The 19121-nt window shown below is 42.7% G+C and overlaps 1 protein-coding gene and 1 long non-coding RNA gene across 7 annotated transcripts in view; one reads left to right on the top strand and one right to left on the bottom strand.

Annotated features, from left to right (window-relative positions):
- LOC117083551 overlaps positions 1-15311 on the bottom strand; it is a 192617-nt gene extending 177306 nt beyond the window's left edge. The window contains exon 1 of the long non-coding RNA XR_004437120.1: positions 15093-15311. This is a non-coding gene — a long non-coding RNA (uncharacterized LOC117083551). The remainder of the gene's footprint in view (positions 1-15092) is intronic.
- Positions 15312-17580: 2269 nt separating this feature from the next.
- NECTIN3 (nectin cell adhesion molecule 3) overlaps positions 17581-19121 on the top strand; it is a 130492-nt gene continuing 128951 nt past the window's right edge. For 4 of the 6 annotated variants that reach the window (XR_004437118.1, XM_033211346.1, XM_033211348.1 and 1 more), the window contains exon 1: positions 17581-17999. Coding sequence is in view for 4 of the 6 variants with exons in the window: in XM_033211346.1 (XP_033067237.1) it covers positions 17840-17999 (160 nt within the window). In the remaining 2 variants the exon portion in view is untranslated. Of the gene's footprint in view, positions 18000-18116; positions 18345-19121 lie in introns of those variants that run through there. The other 2 variants (XM_033211347.1, XM_033211349.1) reach the window with 2 other exon arrangements.

The raw sequence follows: 19121 nt of genomic DNA, 5'->3' as shown, positions 1-19121 counted from the left end.
TGAAGACAACAAAATATAAAAACAAGGAAATCTGTCATCTTAGCACATTGGGAGGTTAAGGTGGGAGTCCAGGAGTTAGAGACCAGCCTGGACAACATGGCAAGACCCTGTCTCTACAAAAAATTTAAAAAATTAGTTGGACTTGGTGGGGCATACCTTGGTATAAGCTACTGGGAATATGAAATCAACAAAATCTGTTTATCCAAATATTCACATACATTTTATGCCATAATGATATTTTCAAATAGTGAATGGCAACAGCTGAGCATTAAAGTATTTCATTATGAAAGAAATAGAACTGATTCCCTTGACAAGCTGGCTGATAGTGCTCCAATTTAATTCTATCTATTAGGTCAACTCCTTTAGCTCTTTATTCCCATAACAAAAAGACTCTAGGGTAGAAGAGGGCAGCTGAGCTATCAGCAGTCTGTTATCTTTGAAGCTGGGTTCCTGATTCTGAAATTAGATTTTAGGAATTCTAATATTCAGTGTTGGGTCTATTTTTAAGAGGTGAATTATATCTATGCTCTTCCATCTTCAGCTGTTTATAATCATTTATAGGTTCTGATTTGTGGGGGAGGGTGGAGATAACGCTACAGTCAACGAACTTTGAAATTATTGCTGAGAGAGAGGAAAGGGTGACAACAGAAGTTACATTAGTGTTGGTAGAAAAGCTGAGGACAGACTGGCTTGTCTGTCATAATATAAAAGAACCTTGGAAGATGTCTGGAGTCCAGGGTCTAAAACCCCTTGTGGCCTTTGGAACAGTAAGCTCTGTGCCAAAGAGCGGAAGGCTGCCCTGCCGCATCACAAATCTAAGCCCAGGGCATAACATCCCTCCTGGCTTGAATGGAATCCAAGGCTCAGGGCATAAAACCCCTCGTGGCCTCTGGAATATGCACAGACTTGTTGGTTGCTCTCCCAGGCTCATAAACATGTTTTCCATTATCTCAGGTAGCAGAGCATATTACATATGCATCAAAGAAAATGCTAAACCATCACAGCTACACTTGATGCACCACTACCTGTCTACCACCACGTCCTCACGTCTCACCTGTTTACCCCCACATCCACAGGTCCTCACCACCTGCTTCTTTGATCAACAATAAATAATGTGGGCTCCCAGAGCTCAGGGCCTTTGCAGCGTCCATACCAGCATTGGCCTCCTGGATCCACCTTATGTACTCTTAACTTTTCTTTTCTCATTCCTTTGACTCTGTCAGACTTTGTAGCCCCAATGGCCTGGTGTTGGGTCTGATCACCCCAACACATTAGAAGGCAATTGATGTAGTTCATCTAGGAATGCTTTTTTCTCAGAGAAATAAGAAGCAGTGTTATCCAATGAGAGTGTACACGCTAAGGAAATGGATGGAGGCATGAGGAGAAAGGGAAAAATGTGAAGCAGTCACTGCAAAGGTTTCAAAAAGATGACTATAGATTCTTGCATAGCTTTGAGAACCTAAAGAGAAGTTTGATACCATGAAATACCAGGAATTATAATTGGCACCTTGTTGAGATTTTATGCAGCTACTCCTGATAGGTATGGCAGGAGTGCTGAATGCCATTAGTGAGGGTTAGCAAGGCACACAAGGGCTGATGAGCACGTTATTGAAAAGTTTACTATGAAGTCCAGTCTGAATATAAAGGAAGAAAAGCTAAATGCGAGTAATGGATTTGGAGATAAGTATTAGAAGACAAAAATTGGAAGACAAAGATAAATTTAACAGTGATGATAAATTGGTAGGGAAATAGCAGGCTAGGATAGAAAAAACTCTTAAATGAGAAATTCCTACTGAGACTAGAGGTTCTCAGGTGATTGAAAACAATGATTTTGTCAAGGACTTCAAGTAGAAGCAGAATTTTAAAAATAGACACAGAAGTCCAAAGGTGGGGGAGGGGGGTTGTTGAAGAAGGTCTAGACATTGGCCCCCTGGATCCACCATTGTTCTAGACAAACAATGGTCTAGAAGTAGATTACCCAGTCCTGTTTCAAGCAACATGTGTTGAAGAAAGTGGAATAAACAGAAGCTTTCTTTTAGAAAAGGCTGCAGAAGATCTTAAGTTTTAAGGTAAAAATTCGTGTTTCATTTAGTTTGAGAAGGTAGACTGAGATGTTTGTTTACAGTGGAACAGGGTCCTAAAGGGCCTTATGAGGAAAACAAAGAGACTACTTAGGAATGGAGCGGGCCTAGGGCCTAGGGAAGCAAGCTAGATAAGGTAGTTAGAAATAAACAGAATTTTGATTTCCCAGGCAAGATGGCCGAACAGGAACAGCTCTGGTCTGCAGCTCCCAGTGAGATCAACACAGAAGGTGGATGATTTCTGCATATCCAACTGAGGTACCCGGTTCATCTCACTGGGACAGGTTAGACAGTGGGTGCAGCCCACAGAGGGTGAGTTGAAGCAGGGTGGGGCGTTGGCTCATTTGGAAAGTGCAAGGGTTGGGGAACTCCTTTCCCTAGCTAAGGGTAGCCATAACAGAGCGTGCCAAGAGGGATGGTGCTATCCAGTCCAGATACTACGCTTTCCCCACAGTCTTTGCAACCCACAGACCAGGAGATTCCCTCGGGTGCCTACAGCACAATGGCCCTGGGTTTCAAGCCCAAAACTGGATGGCCCCTAGCGCAGACATCAAGTTAGCTGCAGGAGTTTTTTTTTCCTACCCTAGTGGTGCCTGGAACACCTGTGAGACAGAATCGTTCACTCCCCTAAAAAGGGGTTGAAGCCAGGGAGCCAAGTGGTCTAGCTCAGCAGCTCCCACTCCCACGGAGTCCAGCAAGCTAAGATCCACTGGCTTGAAATTCTCGCTGTCAGCACAGTAGTCTGAAGTCGATCTGGGATGCTCAGGTTTGGTTGGGGGAGCGGCATCTGCCATTACTGAGACTTGAGTAGGCAGTTTTCCTCTTACAGTGGAAACAAAGTCCTCAGGAAGTTGAGACTAGGTGGGACCCACCACAGAGCCACAAAGCCAATGTACCCAGATTACCTCTCTAGATTCTTCCTCTCTGGGCAGGGCATCTCTGAAAAAAAGGCAGCAGCCCCAGTCAGGGACTTATAGATAAAACTCCCATCTCCCTGGGAAAGAGCACCTGGGGGAAGGGATGGCTGTGGGTGCAGTTTCAGTAGACTTAAATATTCCTGCCTGCTGACATGGAAGAGAGGAGTGGATCTCCCAGACTTATAGATAAAACTATTCTCTGCCTGCCGACATGGAAGAGAGGAGTGGAGCTCTGCTAAGGGAGAGTCTGACTCCTTAAGTGGGTCCCTGACACCTGTGCCTCCTGACAGGGGGGACACCTCCCAACAGAGGCCGACAGACATCTAATGCAGGAGAGCTCTGGCTGGCATCTGGTGGGTGCCTGTCTGAGATGAAGATTCCAGAGGAAGGAGCAGGCATCAATCTTTGCTGTTCTGTAGCCTCCGCTGGTGATACCCAGGGAAACAGACTCTGGAGTGAACCCCCAGCAAACTCCAGCAGACTCTGCAGCAGAGGGGCCTGACTGTTAGAAGGAAAACTAACAGAAAGCAATAGCATCAGCATCAACAAAAAGGACATCTGCACAAAAACTCCATTGCAAGATCACCAACAGCAAAGATCAAAGGTAAATAAACCCATGAAGATTTATTTAGCGCAAAAAGACTGGAAATTCCAAAAATCAGAATGCCTCTTCTCTTCCAAAGGATCACAAATCATCACCAGCAAGGTAACAAATCTTGATGGAGAATGAGTTTGACGAATTGACAAAAGTAGGCTTCAGAAGCTGGGTAATAACAAACTCTTCCGAGCTAAAGGAGCATGTTCTAACCCAACGCAAGGAAGCTAAGAACCTTGATAAAAGGTTAGAGAAATTGGCAACTACAATAACCAGTTTCGAGGAGAACATAAATGACCTGATAGAGCTGAAAAACACAGCATGAGAACTTCATGAAGCATACACAAGTATCAATAGCTGAATCGATCAAGTGGAAGAAAGGATATCAGAAATTGATGATCAACTTAATGAAATAAACCATGAAGATAAGATTAGAGAAAAAATAATGAAAAAGAATGAACAAAGCCTCCAAGAAATATGGGATTATGTGAAAAGACCAAACCTACGTTTGATTGGTGTACCTGAAAGTGATGGGGCGAATGGAACCAAGTTGGAAAACACACTTCAGGACATTATCCAGGAGAACTTCCCCAACCTAGCAAGACAGGCCAACATTCAAATTCAGGAAATACGAGAACACCACAAAGATATTCCTCAAGAAGAGCAACCCCAAGACACACAATCATCACATTCACCAAGGTTGAAATGAAGGAAAAAATGTAAAGGGCAGTCAGAGAGAAAGGTCAGGTTACCCACAAAGGGAAGTCTATCAGACTAACAGAAGATCTCTCTGCAGAACATAACAAGCCAGAAGAGAGTGAGGGTCAATATTCAAGATTCTTAATGAAAAGAATTTTCAACCCAGAATTTGGTATCCAGCCAAACTAAGCTTCATAAGTGAAGGAGAAATAAAATCCTTTAAACAGGCAAATGCTGAGGGATTTTGTCACCACCAGGCCTGCCTTACAAGAGCTCCTAAAGGAAGCACTAAATATGGAAAGGAAAAACTGGTATCAGCAAAAGCATAAACAAACCAAAATGTAAAGACCATCCACACTATGAAGAAACTGCATCAACTAATGAGTAAAATAACCAGCTAGCATCACAATGACAGGATCAAATTCACACATAACAATATTAACCTTAAATGCAGATGGGCTAAATCCCCCAATTAAAAGGCACAGACTGGCAAATTGGACAAGACCCATTGGTGTGCTATATTCAGGAGACCCATCTCACATGCAGAGACACACACATAGGGTTAAAATAAAGAGATGAAATAATACTTACCAAGAAAAGGGAAAGAAGAAAAACAGCAGTAGCTTCAATCCTAGTCTCTGATAAAACAGAGTTTAAACCAACATAGATCAAAAAAGACAAAGAAGGGCATAACATAACGGTAAAGGGATCAATGCAACAAAAAGAGCTAACTATCCTAAATACATATGCACCCAATACAGGAGAACCCAGATTCAAAAAGCAAGTTCTTAGAGACCTACAAAGAGACTTAGACTCACATACAACAATAGTGGGAAATTTAACACCCCACTGTCAATATTAGATAGATTCATGAGACAGAAAATTAACAAGGATTTTCAGGACTTGAACTCAGCTCTGCACCAAGCAGACCTAATAGACATCTACAGAACTCTCTACCCCAAATCAACATAATATACATTTTCTCAGCATCACACAGCAATCGTTTTAAAATCAACCACAAAAATGGAAGTAAAACACTCCTCAGCAAATGCAAAATAATGAAAATCATAATAGTCTCTCAGACCACAGTGCAATCAAATTAGAACTCGGGATTAAGAAACTCACTCAAAACCACACAATTACATGGAAACTGAATGACCTGCTCCTGAATGACTACTGGGTAATAATGAAATTAAGGCAGAAATAAATAAGTTCTTTGAAACCAGTGAGAACAAAGACACAATGTAACAGAATCTCTGGGACACAGCTAAAGCAGTGTTTAAAGGGAAATTTATAGCACTAAATGCCCACATCAGAAGGCAGGAAAGATCTAAAATTGACACCCTAACATCACAATTATAAGAACTAGAGAAGTAAGAGCAAACAAATTCAAAAGCTAGCAGAAGACAAGAAATAACTAAGATTAGAGCCGAACTGAAGGAGATAGAGACACAAAAAACCCTTCAAAAAAAAATCAATGAATCTAGAAGTTGTTTTTTTGGAAAGATTAACAAAAGAACATTACCCAGAATAATAAAGAAGAAAAGAGAGAACAATCAAATAGAAACAATAAAAAATGATAAAGGGGATATCAGCATGGATCCCAGAGAAATACAAACTATATCAGGGAATACTATAAAACCTCTATGCTAATAAACTAGAAAACCTAGAAGAAATTGATAAATGTCTGGACAAATACACCCTCCCAAGACTAAATCAGGAAGAAGTCAAATCCATGAATAGACCACTAACAAATTCTGAAATTGAGGCAGTACTTAATAGCCTCCCAACCTAAAAAATCCAGAAGGATTCATAGCCGAATTCTACCAGAGGTAAAATGAAGAGCTGATACACTTCCTTCTGAAACTATTCCAGACAAAAGAAAAAGAGGGACTCCTCCCTAACTCATTTTATGAGGCCAGCATCATCCTGACACTAAACCCTGGCAGAGAAACAACCAAAAAAGAAAATTTCAGGCCAATATCCCTGATGAACATCGATGCGATAATCCTCAATAAAATACTGGCAAACTGAATCCAGCAGGACATTTTAAAGCTTATCCACCATGATCAAGTCAGCTTCATCCCTGGGATGCAAGGCTGGTTCAACATATGCAAGTCAATAAACATAATCTATCACATAAACAGAACCAATGACAAAAAACACATGATTATCTCAATAGATGCAGAAAAGGCCTTTGATAAAATTCAATACCCTTCATGCTAAAAACACTCAATAAACTAGTTAATGATGGACTGTACCTTAAAATAATAAGAGCTATTTATGACAAACCCATAGCCAATATCATACTGAATAGGCAAAAGCTGGAAGCATTCCCTTTGAAAACTGGCACAAGACAAGGATGCCCTCTCTCACTACTCCTATTCAACATAGTATTTAAAGTTCTGGCCAGGGTAATCAGGGAAGAGAAAGAAATAAACAGTATTCAAATAGGAAGAGAGGAAGTCAATTTATCTCTGTTTGCAGATGACATGATTGTATATTTAGAAAACCTCATCATCTCAGCCCCAAAACTCCTTAAGCTAATAAGGAACTTCAGCAAAGTCTCAGGATGCAAAATCAGTGTGCAAAAATCAGAAGCATTCATATACAGCAATAATAGAGAGTCAAATCATGAGTGAACTCCCATTCACAATTGCTACAAAGATAACAAAATACCTAGGAATACAACTTACAAGGGATATGAAGGACCTCTTCAAAGAGAACTACAAACCACTGCTCAAGGAAATAAGAGAGGGCACAAACAAATGAGAAAACATTCCATGCTCATGGATAGGAAGAATCAATATCATGAAAATGGCCATACTGCCCAAAGTAATTTATAGATTCAAAGCTATTCTCATCAAGCTACCATTGACTTTATTCACAGAATTAGAAAAAACTACTTTAAATTTCATACTGAACCCAAAAAGAGCCCATATAGCCAAGACAATCCTAAGCAAAAAGAACAAAACTGGAGTCATCATGCCACCTGGCTTCAAACTATATTACAAGGCTACAGTAACCAAAACAGCATGGTACTGGTACCAAAACAGATATACAGACCAATGGAGGCCTCAGAAATAACACCACACATCTACAACCATCTGATCTTTGACAAACGTGACAAAAACAAGCAGTGGGGAAAGGATCCCCTATTTAATAAATGGTGTTGGGAAAACCGTCTAGCCATATGTAGAAAACTAAAACTGGACCCCTTCCTTACACTATATGCAAAAATTAACTCAAGATGGGTTAAATATTTAAACGTAAGACCTAAAACCATAAAAACCCTCGAAGAAAACCTAGGCAATACCATTCAGGACATAGGCATGGGCAAAGACTTCATGACTAACACACCAAAAGCAATGGCAACAAAAGCCAAAATTGACAAATGGGATCTAATTAAACTAAAGAGCTTCTGCACAGCAATAGAAACTATCATCAGATTGAACAGGCAACCTACAGAATGGGAGAAAAATTTTGCAATCTATCCACCTGACAAAGGGCTAATATCAAGAATCTACTGGGAACTTAAACAAATTGAAAAGAAAAAAACAAACAAGCATCAAAAAGTGGGTGAAGGATATGAACAGACACTTCTCAAAAGAGGACATTTATGCAGCCAATAAACATATGAAAACAAGCTCAACATCACTGGTCATTAGAGAAATGCAAATCAAAACCACAATAGGATACCATCTCTTGCCTGTTAGAATGGCGATCATTAAAAAGTCAGGAAACAAAAGATGCTGGAGAGGATATGGAGAACTAGGAATGCCTTTACACTCTTGGTGGGAGTGTAAATTTGTACAACTGTTGTGGAAAACAGTGTGGCGATTCCTCAAGGATCTAGAAGTAGAAAAACCATTTGACCCAGCAATCCCATTACTGGCTATATACCCCAAAAATTGTAAATCATTCTACTACAGACATATGCACATGTATGTTTATTGCGGCACTATTCACAATAGCAAAGACTTGGAACCAACCCAAATGCCCATCAATGATAGACTCGATAAAGAAAATGTAGCATATAAAGACCATACAATACTATGCAGCCATAAAAAAGAATGAGTTAATGTCCTTTACAGGGACATGGATGATGCTGGAAACCATCATTCTCAGCAAACTAACATAGGAACAGAAAACTGAACACTGCATGTTCTCACTCATAAGTGGGAGTTGAACAGTGAGAATGTATGGGCACAGGCAGGGGAACATCACACACTGGGGCCTCTCAGGTTGTGGGGGGCCAGGGAAGGATAGCATTAGGAGAAATACCTAATGTAGATGACAGGTTGATGGGTGCAGCAAACCATCATGGCACATGTACACCTACGTAACCAACGTGCACATTCTGTACATGTATCCCAGAACTTAAAGTATAATGATAAAACAAATAAATAAACTGAGTTTTATGTTAAGGTTCTTGAGTGTTGGTCAAATAAGTTAAGGTAAGGGGATTGGGGGATGGATTAGTTTTCTACTGCTGCTGTAATATTACCACAGATTCAATAGCTTACAACAACACAAATTTATTATCTTATAGTTCTGTTGGTTAGGAGTCTTAACACGGATATCACCGGCCAAAATCAAGGTATGGGCAGGGTTGTACTCCTTTCTGAAGGATCTAAGGGGAATATGTGTCTTTGCTCTTTTTTTTTTTTTGAGATGGGGTCTTGCTGTGTTGTCCAGGCTGAGGTGCAGTGGTGAGATCTCAGTTCACTGCAGCCTCAACCTCCCAGGCTCAAGTGATCTCTCTACCTCAGCCTCCAGAGTAGCTAGGACCACAGGTGTGCACCACCATGTTCACCTATGTTTTAAAATTTTTTGTAGAGACAGGGTCTTGTTATGTTGCCCAATCTGGTCTCAAGCTCCTGGACTCCCACCCTGACCTCCCAACATGCTAAGATTACAGATATGAGGCACTGCACCCAGCCTGCCTTTTCAGTCTTCTAGATACTGCCATATTACTTGCCTCACTGTTCCCTTCCTCTATCTTCAAAGCCAGTAACCTGTTTCTTACTGACCATTCTTCTGTGGTCACATCTCTCTTACTCGTCTTTTACCTTCCTCTGACTTTTAAGGACCCTTGTGATTACATTGTGCCCAACTGGATAATCCAGGGTAATCTCCCTATTTTTAAGGTCAGCTGATTAGCAATCTTAATTCTATCTGCAAACTTAATCTCCTTTTGCCATATATTGTTCACAGGTTTGGGGGATTAAAATGTAGACCTCTTGGGGAGTGTTATTCAGGAGGTAAACTGCAGAGGTTTATAAACAAAAAAGAATGATGCTGAATTAACAGTCTGGTTAATGTAAGTCAGACTTTATCAGAATTGGTTTTGAGATTTCAATTGGATTGTTGGCAACATAAGCCTAATAAAAATTCCACTCCCAGGCTGCTACCATTGATATGCAATTTCTAAATGTATGTTTAAAACACTAATACAGCTTGGGTAACATAGTGAGACCACTCATCTCTGCAAAAAATAAAAAAATGCCGTATGGTGGTGCATGCTGCTAGTCCCAGCTACTTGGGAAGCTGAAGTGGGAGGATCACTTGAGTTGGGGAAGTTGAGGTTACAGTGAGCTGTGATGGTGTCACTGCACTCCTGCCTGGGTGACAAAGAAAGACCTGTCTCAGAAGTATAATAAAATACTAATATTAACATTACTGATAATAAAACTACTACCACACCTAACATTTCTTGGGCTTTATGTATTAGGCCCCTTTTAAACTAATTATATGAATTAATTTTATCCTGAAATATGGTGAAGAAGAAACAATCATTTTCCCTATTTTCACATGAGGAAAGTAAGACAGTAACTCGTCCAGGGTTACAAGGTGAGGATTTGAACTGCAACCCAGGCAATGTGGCTGCAGGGATTTTGTCATTACATTACACAGACTCCTTCTGTGTGTCTCTCTGGGTTGGGGGGCATGGCGGTCTCATGAATATCTGTTTTGGGTTAGATATCAAAGGGTACAAGTTAGAAACAATGCTTTAGGAGATTAATTAGGGCAAGATCTTTTGAAACACCCATGGGGGAAGAAGTGGTTTTTTACTGTACTGAACCTACACAGACACCAGGCTTCTTTAGTTCAGGTCAATCTAAATACAACAGCAAAACCATCTACTCTTTTCTTTTCCCTCTCTTCCTCTCTTCCTTTCAACAAATATTTTTTGGTTATTGACAATGTTAAAACAAACTGTACTGGACATTACATAAAGCTGGTTAACTCAGACATGAGACTCCAAGGAACAATATTTAGTGGAAGTAAATGATAAAATCTGCCCAAAATTTTGCTCATTAATTTACAAAATCATAATTGCATTATTGTAAACCTTTGTCATTTGTTTTTTCCACCCCTATTTTCTTCTCTATGTTCTGTCTTCTAGTATCTCTCTGCCTCTACTCATATTTTCATTATCTTCTTTGAGTGTTGTTTTTCATCACTTTGCTCTCATGTCTTTTGTTTTTTGCTTCTCTCAATTGTCTAGATTATTATCTCCTAGGTAGCCACACCATATATTGAACCCACTCTGAAAATAAACTATTTTATTTTAAAATACTAAAATTCCCCTGAATTCATTTTCTCCTTTCCAACTGCTTTATCACTTTATTTCATCCATGAATGAAAGTTCAGACCTTCATTCACTCTGCTCCTTATAACAAGTTTTTTTTACTAAACTCCTGCTTATAATTCTCCCAAATCCCCTGACAATATATCCGTCTTCACATTTTTCTCTGACTTTTCTAGCAAATCGAATCTTGTCATTCCCCTACTCAAAATTCATTTGTTCTCATGATCGACCAGATAAAATCCAAAGTCCCTTACAAGGTACAAACAATCCCTACCTACCCATCTAACTTCATTTTTACCTTATCTCCCAATTCCCCTTTGTGTGGTAGTCTCTAGCAGCACAGGCATGCTTGTGGGTTACAGAACACATCACACTCAGTCATGCCTCTGTAACCTACCATCTATCATTCTCCTATTCACTCTGCTGCTTTCCCTCCGTCCATATGTAAAATTTCTAGTCATTCTTTAAGACTGTTCAAATGTTATCTGTGCCAGTCTGATTTGGGCAGACCTGAGAGTCCTCCTCTGCTCTCTCACATACTGTACATCCCTCCAATGTTTGCAAGAATATTGACATTAGCATTTGGAGTCAGGACTTGGGGTTTTCTATGTCCAATATGTAACACAGACTCCAGTACATAGTAGTTTAATCATCTTTATTAAAGCTACCTATTATTTAGCCTACCTACCATAATGATAGAGTATAGCTCTTCTTTCTGCCTGCATATCAGTTTCTCAAACTATATTTTTTGGAACACCAGCACCTCTACAGGAGTTGTATACTACGAATAGAGTTAGGCTTTAGATAGTTATGTAAAATGTAAGTTTGTTTTTATTATAAGTTTAAGAGAAAAGTCCAAATTTTCTTTTCTCATTTTTTAAATTTCATTTGTTTGCACTGATACATAATAGATGTACATATTTGGAGGGGGGTACATGTGACAACACATTCATGTAATTTGTAAAGATAAAATCAGTATAATTGGGATATCCATCACTTTAAATATTTGTTTTTTATTTCTGTGAAACATTTGAATTATTCTCTTCTAGTTATTTTGAAATACACGATAGATTATAGTAAACTATAGTCACCCTAGTAGCCTATCAAACACAAGGTCTTATTTCTTTTATCAAATTGTATATTCCTTTTGTTTTTAATTTCATAATAATTCTCAAGTGCAAAGTTAATTTAAAAATCACCTAAACCATCTAAAATGAGAAATTTATGTTTGTTTTACCATGACCTGGATGAGGAGCAACAACAAAAATACAAAGCATACGTATATATTGCTGAAATGACAACATAATTACCTCCGAATTTACTTCTTTCCAACCCATCTCTGCTAACCTGGATTATTGCCAATGAAAGAATAAATTTTGCTCATTTGCCTTGTTTTTACTTACATTAATTGACGGAGTGATGTTGGCTCTGTGATTTTAAGCAGTTCATCTTAGCAAAAAGTAACTGTTAGAAGGGAAGATTTGGGGAAATATTCACTGAAAAACAAGTTGAGGTCCAATCAGGAATACAGAAACTATACTATGTAACCAAGGGAATATTATTAAAATGTTACACAGGGATGTGGGGATGGTTCTCCAGACCAAAAAGGGAAACACTGTGGTGACCCACAGATATAAGCTGTGGTAAGCTGTTACTACCCTTAGAGCTAGGAGGACAAGGGGAAAAGGTTGTGTTATTAGAACTCAGAAGTTTAGAGGAGCCATCCTTCTTAGCTGGGGCTTGGACCTCCGAGAAGTAGAAACAGCCTAGCTGGGGCTGGTACTTTTGAGGAGTCATGAGGACTCTGGGACTTAGAGTGTAAAAGAAGTGGGAGACTGGAATCAACAGCTAAAGACAGGATGACAGGTTATTATAGCTGAGGTGATGCTGATAGCAGGAAGCAAATGGAAAGGAACAAGTCCCTTTTCTCCTACTCCAGGAGTCCACATTTCCTCCAGTAACCTCTATTGATAGAACCTGTCAGGAAGCCAGTTGGTAAAGGAGATACATTGTTTGCAGAGTCCTAGCACCAGCCTTACAAAACCAGGGCAGAACTATGAATATGAAGTGGAGAGATAATAGTTTAATAAACAGCACTAACAACAATTATATCAAGAGTGTTAAGCAATGGTCAGAGTAACCACCTTCCAGCTTAAAAAACTATACACGATCAATCCTATGTTCAAAACCTTCAAGAAGTATAAACCTCTACTCAATGAGACATGCACATGAGTACGGTATGTCATAACAATCATTTAGTCATCCAATTTGGAATCTATATGGCAGACATTATTCTAAGTACTTGGGGTTTTTGTTTTGTTTTGTCTTGGTTTTGGTTTTTTGCGGGGACAAGGTCTTTCTCCAGCTGCCTAGGCTACAGTACAGGGATGCAATCTTGGCTTACTGCAGCCTCGACCTCCCGGGCTCAAGTGATTCTCCCACCTCAGCCTCCAGAGTAGCTGGGACTATACGAACACGTCACCACACCCAGCTAATTTTTTTTGTATTTTTAGTAGAGACGAGGTTTTACTATTGATATGGTTTGGCTGTGTCCCCACCCAAATCTCATCTTCAATTGTAGTTCCCACAATTCCCACGTGTTGTGGAAGGGACCTAGTGGAAGGTAATTGAATCGTGGGGGCAGGTCTTTCCTGTGTTGTTCTCCTGATAGTAAGTCTCACGAGATCTGATGGTTTTATAAAGGGGAGTCCCCCTGGACATGCTCTCTTGCCTGCCACCACATAAGATGTGACTTTGCTCCTCCTTGCCTTCCGCCATGATTAAGGCCTCCCAAGCCATGTGGATCTGTGAGTCAATTAAACCTCTTTCCTTTATAAATTACCCAATCTCAAGTATGTCTTTATTAGCAGCATGAGAACAGACTAACACAGCCATGTTGCCCAGGCTAGTCTTGAACTCCTGGACCCAAGCAATCTGCCAGCCTCGGCCTTCCAAAGTGGTGGGATTTCAGGCAGGAGGCACTGTGCCTGGCCTACTTGAGTCTTAACAGCGAAAATACAGATACTTCCTTGCCCTTGTGGAATGTTCATTCCAGTGATAGGGAACAGACAGTAAATTAGAGACATGTCAGATGGTAAGGGCAATGGAGAAAATAAAGCAAGTTAAGGGCATAGGGATTAGGGTGGGGGCAGCTCTTTCATATGATGTGGTCCTGGAAAGCCTCAATGATAAATTTTATCAAAGACTCAAAGGAAGTAAGAGGGATAAAGTCACATGAGCATACAGGGAAGATCTCTTCAGTAAGAAAGACTAGAATTTAATAAGAGTAAGGTTGTTGAATGTTTTGCAAGTGAATGGACTTTTCCGTGGTTCTGCAGTTTGTTTTTTATTATTTGCATAATTCTCTTTACAAAAACTGTGATCCTAACTGGGTAACATAAGCTTATTATCAAATACAGTACAAAGTTCAAATATTCTACAAAATATTGTTCACCTCTTCTACTAAAGAAAAAGCTATGCTTCCTCACACAGCAGGTTATAAAAAATTTGCTGATGTTAAGAAGAATTAGTTGAAGTATATAATGTCTTACCTCTCCTATAAAAATACCTCCTTTGTTTCAGAGTCAGGTATGAAATTCTAATAATAGTCTCAAACCTTTCACTCGGATTATGTTAGTAAATGTAAAATGCCCAGCACTGTACATAATTACTTCTTTGTTAAGATGTCAACCTTTATTTTTTAGTTAAGAGTTAATGAACCTTGATAACTGGCAAACAATCTTTGAGCCAAAAGTAGGATGGACACCATCAGTACTTAACCCAAAACAATGAAACCATTGTTGCCATTAGGATTATGTTGCTTTCTGTTCAGATAATTTTTTTTCTGAAAAAAATGCATGCATACTTTGTTATTCAATGGTGTCAGAAATATTAATAAGTTAAGTATAATTAAGTATTCCTTAAACAGTTTGTCACTCAAACAATAAATGTGAACTTATCTATAAAGTTAGAGGACTAAAAATGGCACAGAAAGCAGTAATACTCTCATGTTAAAGGTTTTTAAAAAATTAACAGCATTTCTGCCCTTGAAAAACATAAGTTGTATATGTAATGTAAAATGTTTTTCTGTGGCCAGTAAAAATTTCCAACAGGAAAGCCTGGGTGGGTATGTCTAAAATTCATTCATCTGAGAATGTAATTTAAGATTGGGCACTTTTATTATAGAAAATAGAAATTTGAGTTACCTTCTATTACTTTTTAACTTAAAGAATAATCTTGAGAGGTCAATGGTGTCCACTGGAAGGCAAGAACTTGCTTCTGGCAGGAAAACCACCACACATGGCTGGTAGTATTTGCAGAGCACTTAACCTCTGTGCCTAGGTTCTTGTAGCTGTCAAGTAGAGATAATAGTAATTGCTACCTTCCGTGGGAAGTGAGCTTGTGCTTTGACATCTTTAGTTGAAGATGCTGTATAAACACAAATTATTATTAGAACACAATACATATATGCACATAAAACACCAGCATGGTGCTCTTTTAATGCTTATATAACATCTATAAATAATGCTCTTCCATGCTCTCTCTTCACTTTAGGTCAGAGAAGACCACTATTCAATTTCCATAAGTACGGAGGAAATATATTTGTTAAAGCTCCATGTCATCTTTTTGAGAACTAAACCTGCTAATTCCTTATGGTCTCTGTAGCAATTGCCCAATGGCCCCCACCCAGGTTAAGCCGTTGGTATCTTTTAAAATGTTGGCTAAATTCTTGGAGATGCGGAACCATCAGGGAAAACCTGGGGGAATGAAATTGGTTAGTGATATTAAAATTTTGGTTGTTTAACATTTAACTGAGTCTCAACAACGTGTTAAAGTGCTATCCAAACAGATAATTAGCTAGTGGCTGTGCAGTGGGCTGTCTAAATTTAGCAGTGAAATTAGGTTTAGGGGATGAGAATATAGAAAAAGAAATTTTCTCAAGGGAAACGGTGGTGTCAGCACAGCTGAGGAATGTCACAATAGCTACATTTTGTCAATTATGATCATCATCAGGGGATCTCCCAGAGCGATGCAGGACAAGGTGTATTCATAAATGCATCTTGAGGATAGGTGATAGAAAACCTTGGCTGCAGGAGACAAGCTTACAGGGGACGACAAAGGCAGACAGGCACAGGGAGGGAGGGAAGAGAAAAGGGCTGGAGGGAAAAAGGCACTAGACTGAGCACTGGGAGACTGGATGGGAGGCAGAAGTTAAAAGAAAGAAAAAAGAGGTGGGCAGGGTGTAGAATGGCTTGTAGCCTTGGAGGTGAGTAAGGCCTTGTAATCCAGCGGGCGGAAGGTGGGAAGACCCTATTGACTGAAAGCCAAGGACAGCGTGGTCTTGGCCGCAAGCATGCATTAGTTTAGCTGCGACAGGCTAATTTTTGGGCGACTGATCCTTGTTCAGCTTTCCTGCTACTGGAACACATTTATGGCTATCTCGTGGAGATGACAGGACCTACATAAAATTAATAGTGTCAGGCCTGCGGACTGGTGTCCTCTGCCTACAATCCGCCGCCCTACGCCGGACAGTCCAAATTGTCCACCCTCCTACTCCCCCCCGCGGAACCGATGTGGCAGTGGCTCCAAGGTCAAGCCGCCGGTACTGTGCGAGGAGGGAGGATGGAGAGGGCAGGGCGGGCAGCCACCTGGGGTGAGCGAGGTTCATGGTGGACCACAGACGCTCTTCTTATAAGGGCAAATGTTTAATACTTCCCGAGGTCGCTTCTCTGCGATCAAAGGGAAACAGGCAAGAAAACAAAACTACACATACGAACATGCAAATGAAACAAAACCAAGGAAAAACACCAACGCACTCGTTGGGGGAAATCCATGGCCTCCTGTTGCCAGTCGCCTGGCGCGGAAAGTGGACAGCCCAGCGGCCAGTGAGAAGCAACAGCAAGAAAGCAAACCTTCTGAGACCCCTCTCCTCGCCCAGCTCAGCCGACCGTTCTACCAAGCCGCCCTCCCACAGAAAAGAGCAGGAAAAACGCCTGTGCAAACGTGCCTTGGCGAGCGGGGAATAAGTGGGCTGGGAAGAACGGAGGGATTCGGAGAGCACAGCCGTCCCGGGGAACAGGAAGGAGGAGAAAGTCTCTCCCTTCAGTCCCCCGCGCCCCAGCGAGGAGGAAGATTACTAGTCCAGCAGGCTGCGTCCAGCTTCCTACACAGGAACCTTTAGCATGGGCAACGGAAGGGCAGCCCCCTCCTGCCTTTCCCTCCCCACCCCTCCTCGTCCCAGGTCCCCGCCAGAGGGGGAGCGCCACCCGGGAGAGGCGAGGGCCGAGCGTGATTGTCCCGCAGCCCTCGCCTCAGTCAGCGCCGGGGCCTCGGTGGACCCGCTAGGGGTGGAGTGGGCGAGACCATTGGAAAGGCAGGGAAGGGGGGGAAGCCAGTCAGGAACGAGGGGCGGGGCCGACTAACCTATTCCAGATTTTCCTGTCCCTTTTAAAGCTCTGCTTTGGGAGAAACCCCGTTATCAAAGTGGATGAAAAGAGTTTTTTTTTTTTTTTTAAGGGGAGGAGCATGTGTAGGAGGGCGGGGTGGGAGGAGACAGGGCTTGCGCCCGGGGATCAGACGGGAGCTGGAGTTGCGCGGGGAGGGCAGGCGAGTCGGGCGCCGGCTCTGAGGGTCGGCTTCTTTTCCCCCTCTCGCGTGGGGCGGGGTGGTGCGTTCCGAGTTCCCAGGAGTTCGAAGCGGGCGGGTGCCGGGGGGAGGGGAGTGGTGGCGGCGGCGGGCGGCTCCCGCCTCAGCCTCGGCAGTGGCGTCGGCGACGGCGGTGTGGAGGCAGCCGCCAGCGCTCCGCCGAGTGTCAGCCGGCAGCGACGGCGCTAGAGCTGGGAGCTGGGGACGCGCGCGCCGGACCTTCCACAGCCTCCGCCCAGAGCCTGAGGCGCTGGGGCCGGAGGAGCCGGGGGGCGGGCGGGAGAGCGGGCCGGGGGGAGGGTGGGGGATGGCGCGGACCCCGCGGCCAGCCCCGCTGTGTCCTGGAGGCGGCAAAGCACAACTTTCCTCCGCTTCTCTCCTCGGAGCCGGGCTCTTGCTGCAGCCCCCGACGCCACCTCCGCTGCTGCTGCTGCTCTTCCCGCTGCTGCTCTTCTCCAGGCTCTGTGGTAGGTGAACCTCGGCGGCCGGCGTGGGCTGAGGGAGCCGCCACTGAGAGTGCAGGCGCCGCGGCCGGCTCTGCCAGCCGTTCTTCGGGGCAGCGAGGCGGTTGGCTGTGCGAGCGAGTGCCGAGGACTTTGGTTGGAAACTTTTCGCCGCGCCCGGGGCGAGGCCCTGGAAGGGCCGGGCCAGCGAATGCTGCGCCGGCGGCCCGCTCCCCTCCCCCGCGGCCGCGCGGGTCGCCGTGCGGATGGCCGAGGGTTGGCGATGGTGCTTCGTGCGCCGAACTCCGGGTTTGCTCCTGGGACCGTTACTTCCTCGCTCGCTTCCTGGGAAGCCCAGAGCGCAGACTCGTGGGTTAAGGTGCCGGGATGCACGTTTGCCGCTTTCTTTTTTTCCGGCGAAACTTGAGCTGTGAGGCCAGAAACACTAGGGACCAGAACCCGACGGAATGAAGCCTCCGGGTCCACTTCTCATGGCCTTCCACCCTGGAGAAGGCACCATTTTAGCCCACCCAGCCGCAGAATCCCCTACAGCCAGTTTTTTTTCGGTCTTGTGCGCACCCCCCCCCCCCCACCCCCGCGCCGGCTCTGCCCTGGCAGCTTCTGGATCTCTCTAGTTTGAGCCTCGTCCCTGCCTTCCAGCTTGTGGGACGTCTCTCACACTGCTCGTGCTTATTTTACCAGCCCCCAGGAACAAGATTTACGTGTTAAATACCTAATTTCATGGACTATGTGCCCCGGCTGTTCTAACCAAAACAGTCACGCGCCTGTTTCCCATCCTTTCCCTCGTGTTGTGTTCGTGTTTTCCTGTCATATTTGGGAGTTAGTCTCTGTGAGTTTTGTTCCCAGGTATGCCAGACCAGAAGCCTACTTATTAAGGATCGTGCTAAAAAAAAAAAAAAAAGTCTGCCTTTCATACAAGAGAAATGGACTTAAGTGGTAATTAATGGAAGGCAGTGATTTGGGAAAATGAGGACAGCAGCCTTTGGTGGGAGAGGAGTATCAGAACACTGCGAGACATTATTTGAGGGCTCTTGGTAAGAAAAGTAGAGGGGCAGACCTTAAGCTTGCTCAAAGATTGGTTTTCAGTATTTCGTGAAACGGTAAACTGAAGTTTTACTAGTATTT

The sequence above is a fragment of the Trachypithecus francoisi genome, unplaced genomic scaffold (genome assembly GCF_009764315.1).
Source record: "Trachypithecus francoisi isolate TF-2019V2 unplaced genomic scaffold, Tfra_2.0 Lachesis_group0, whole genome shotgun sequence".
Classification (NCBI taxonomy): domain Eukaryota; kingdom Metazoa; phylum Chordata; class Mammalia; order Primates; family Cercopithecidae; genus Trachypithecus; species Trachypithecus francoisi.
The sequence above is the reverse complement of the archived record's forward strand: the minus strand, read 5'-3'. Positions and strand labels throughout refer to the sequence as shown.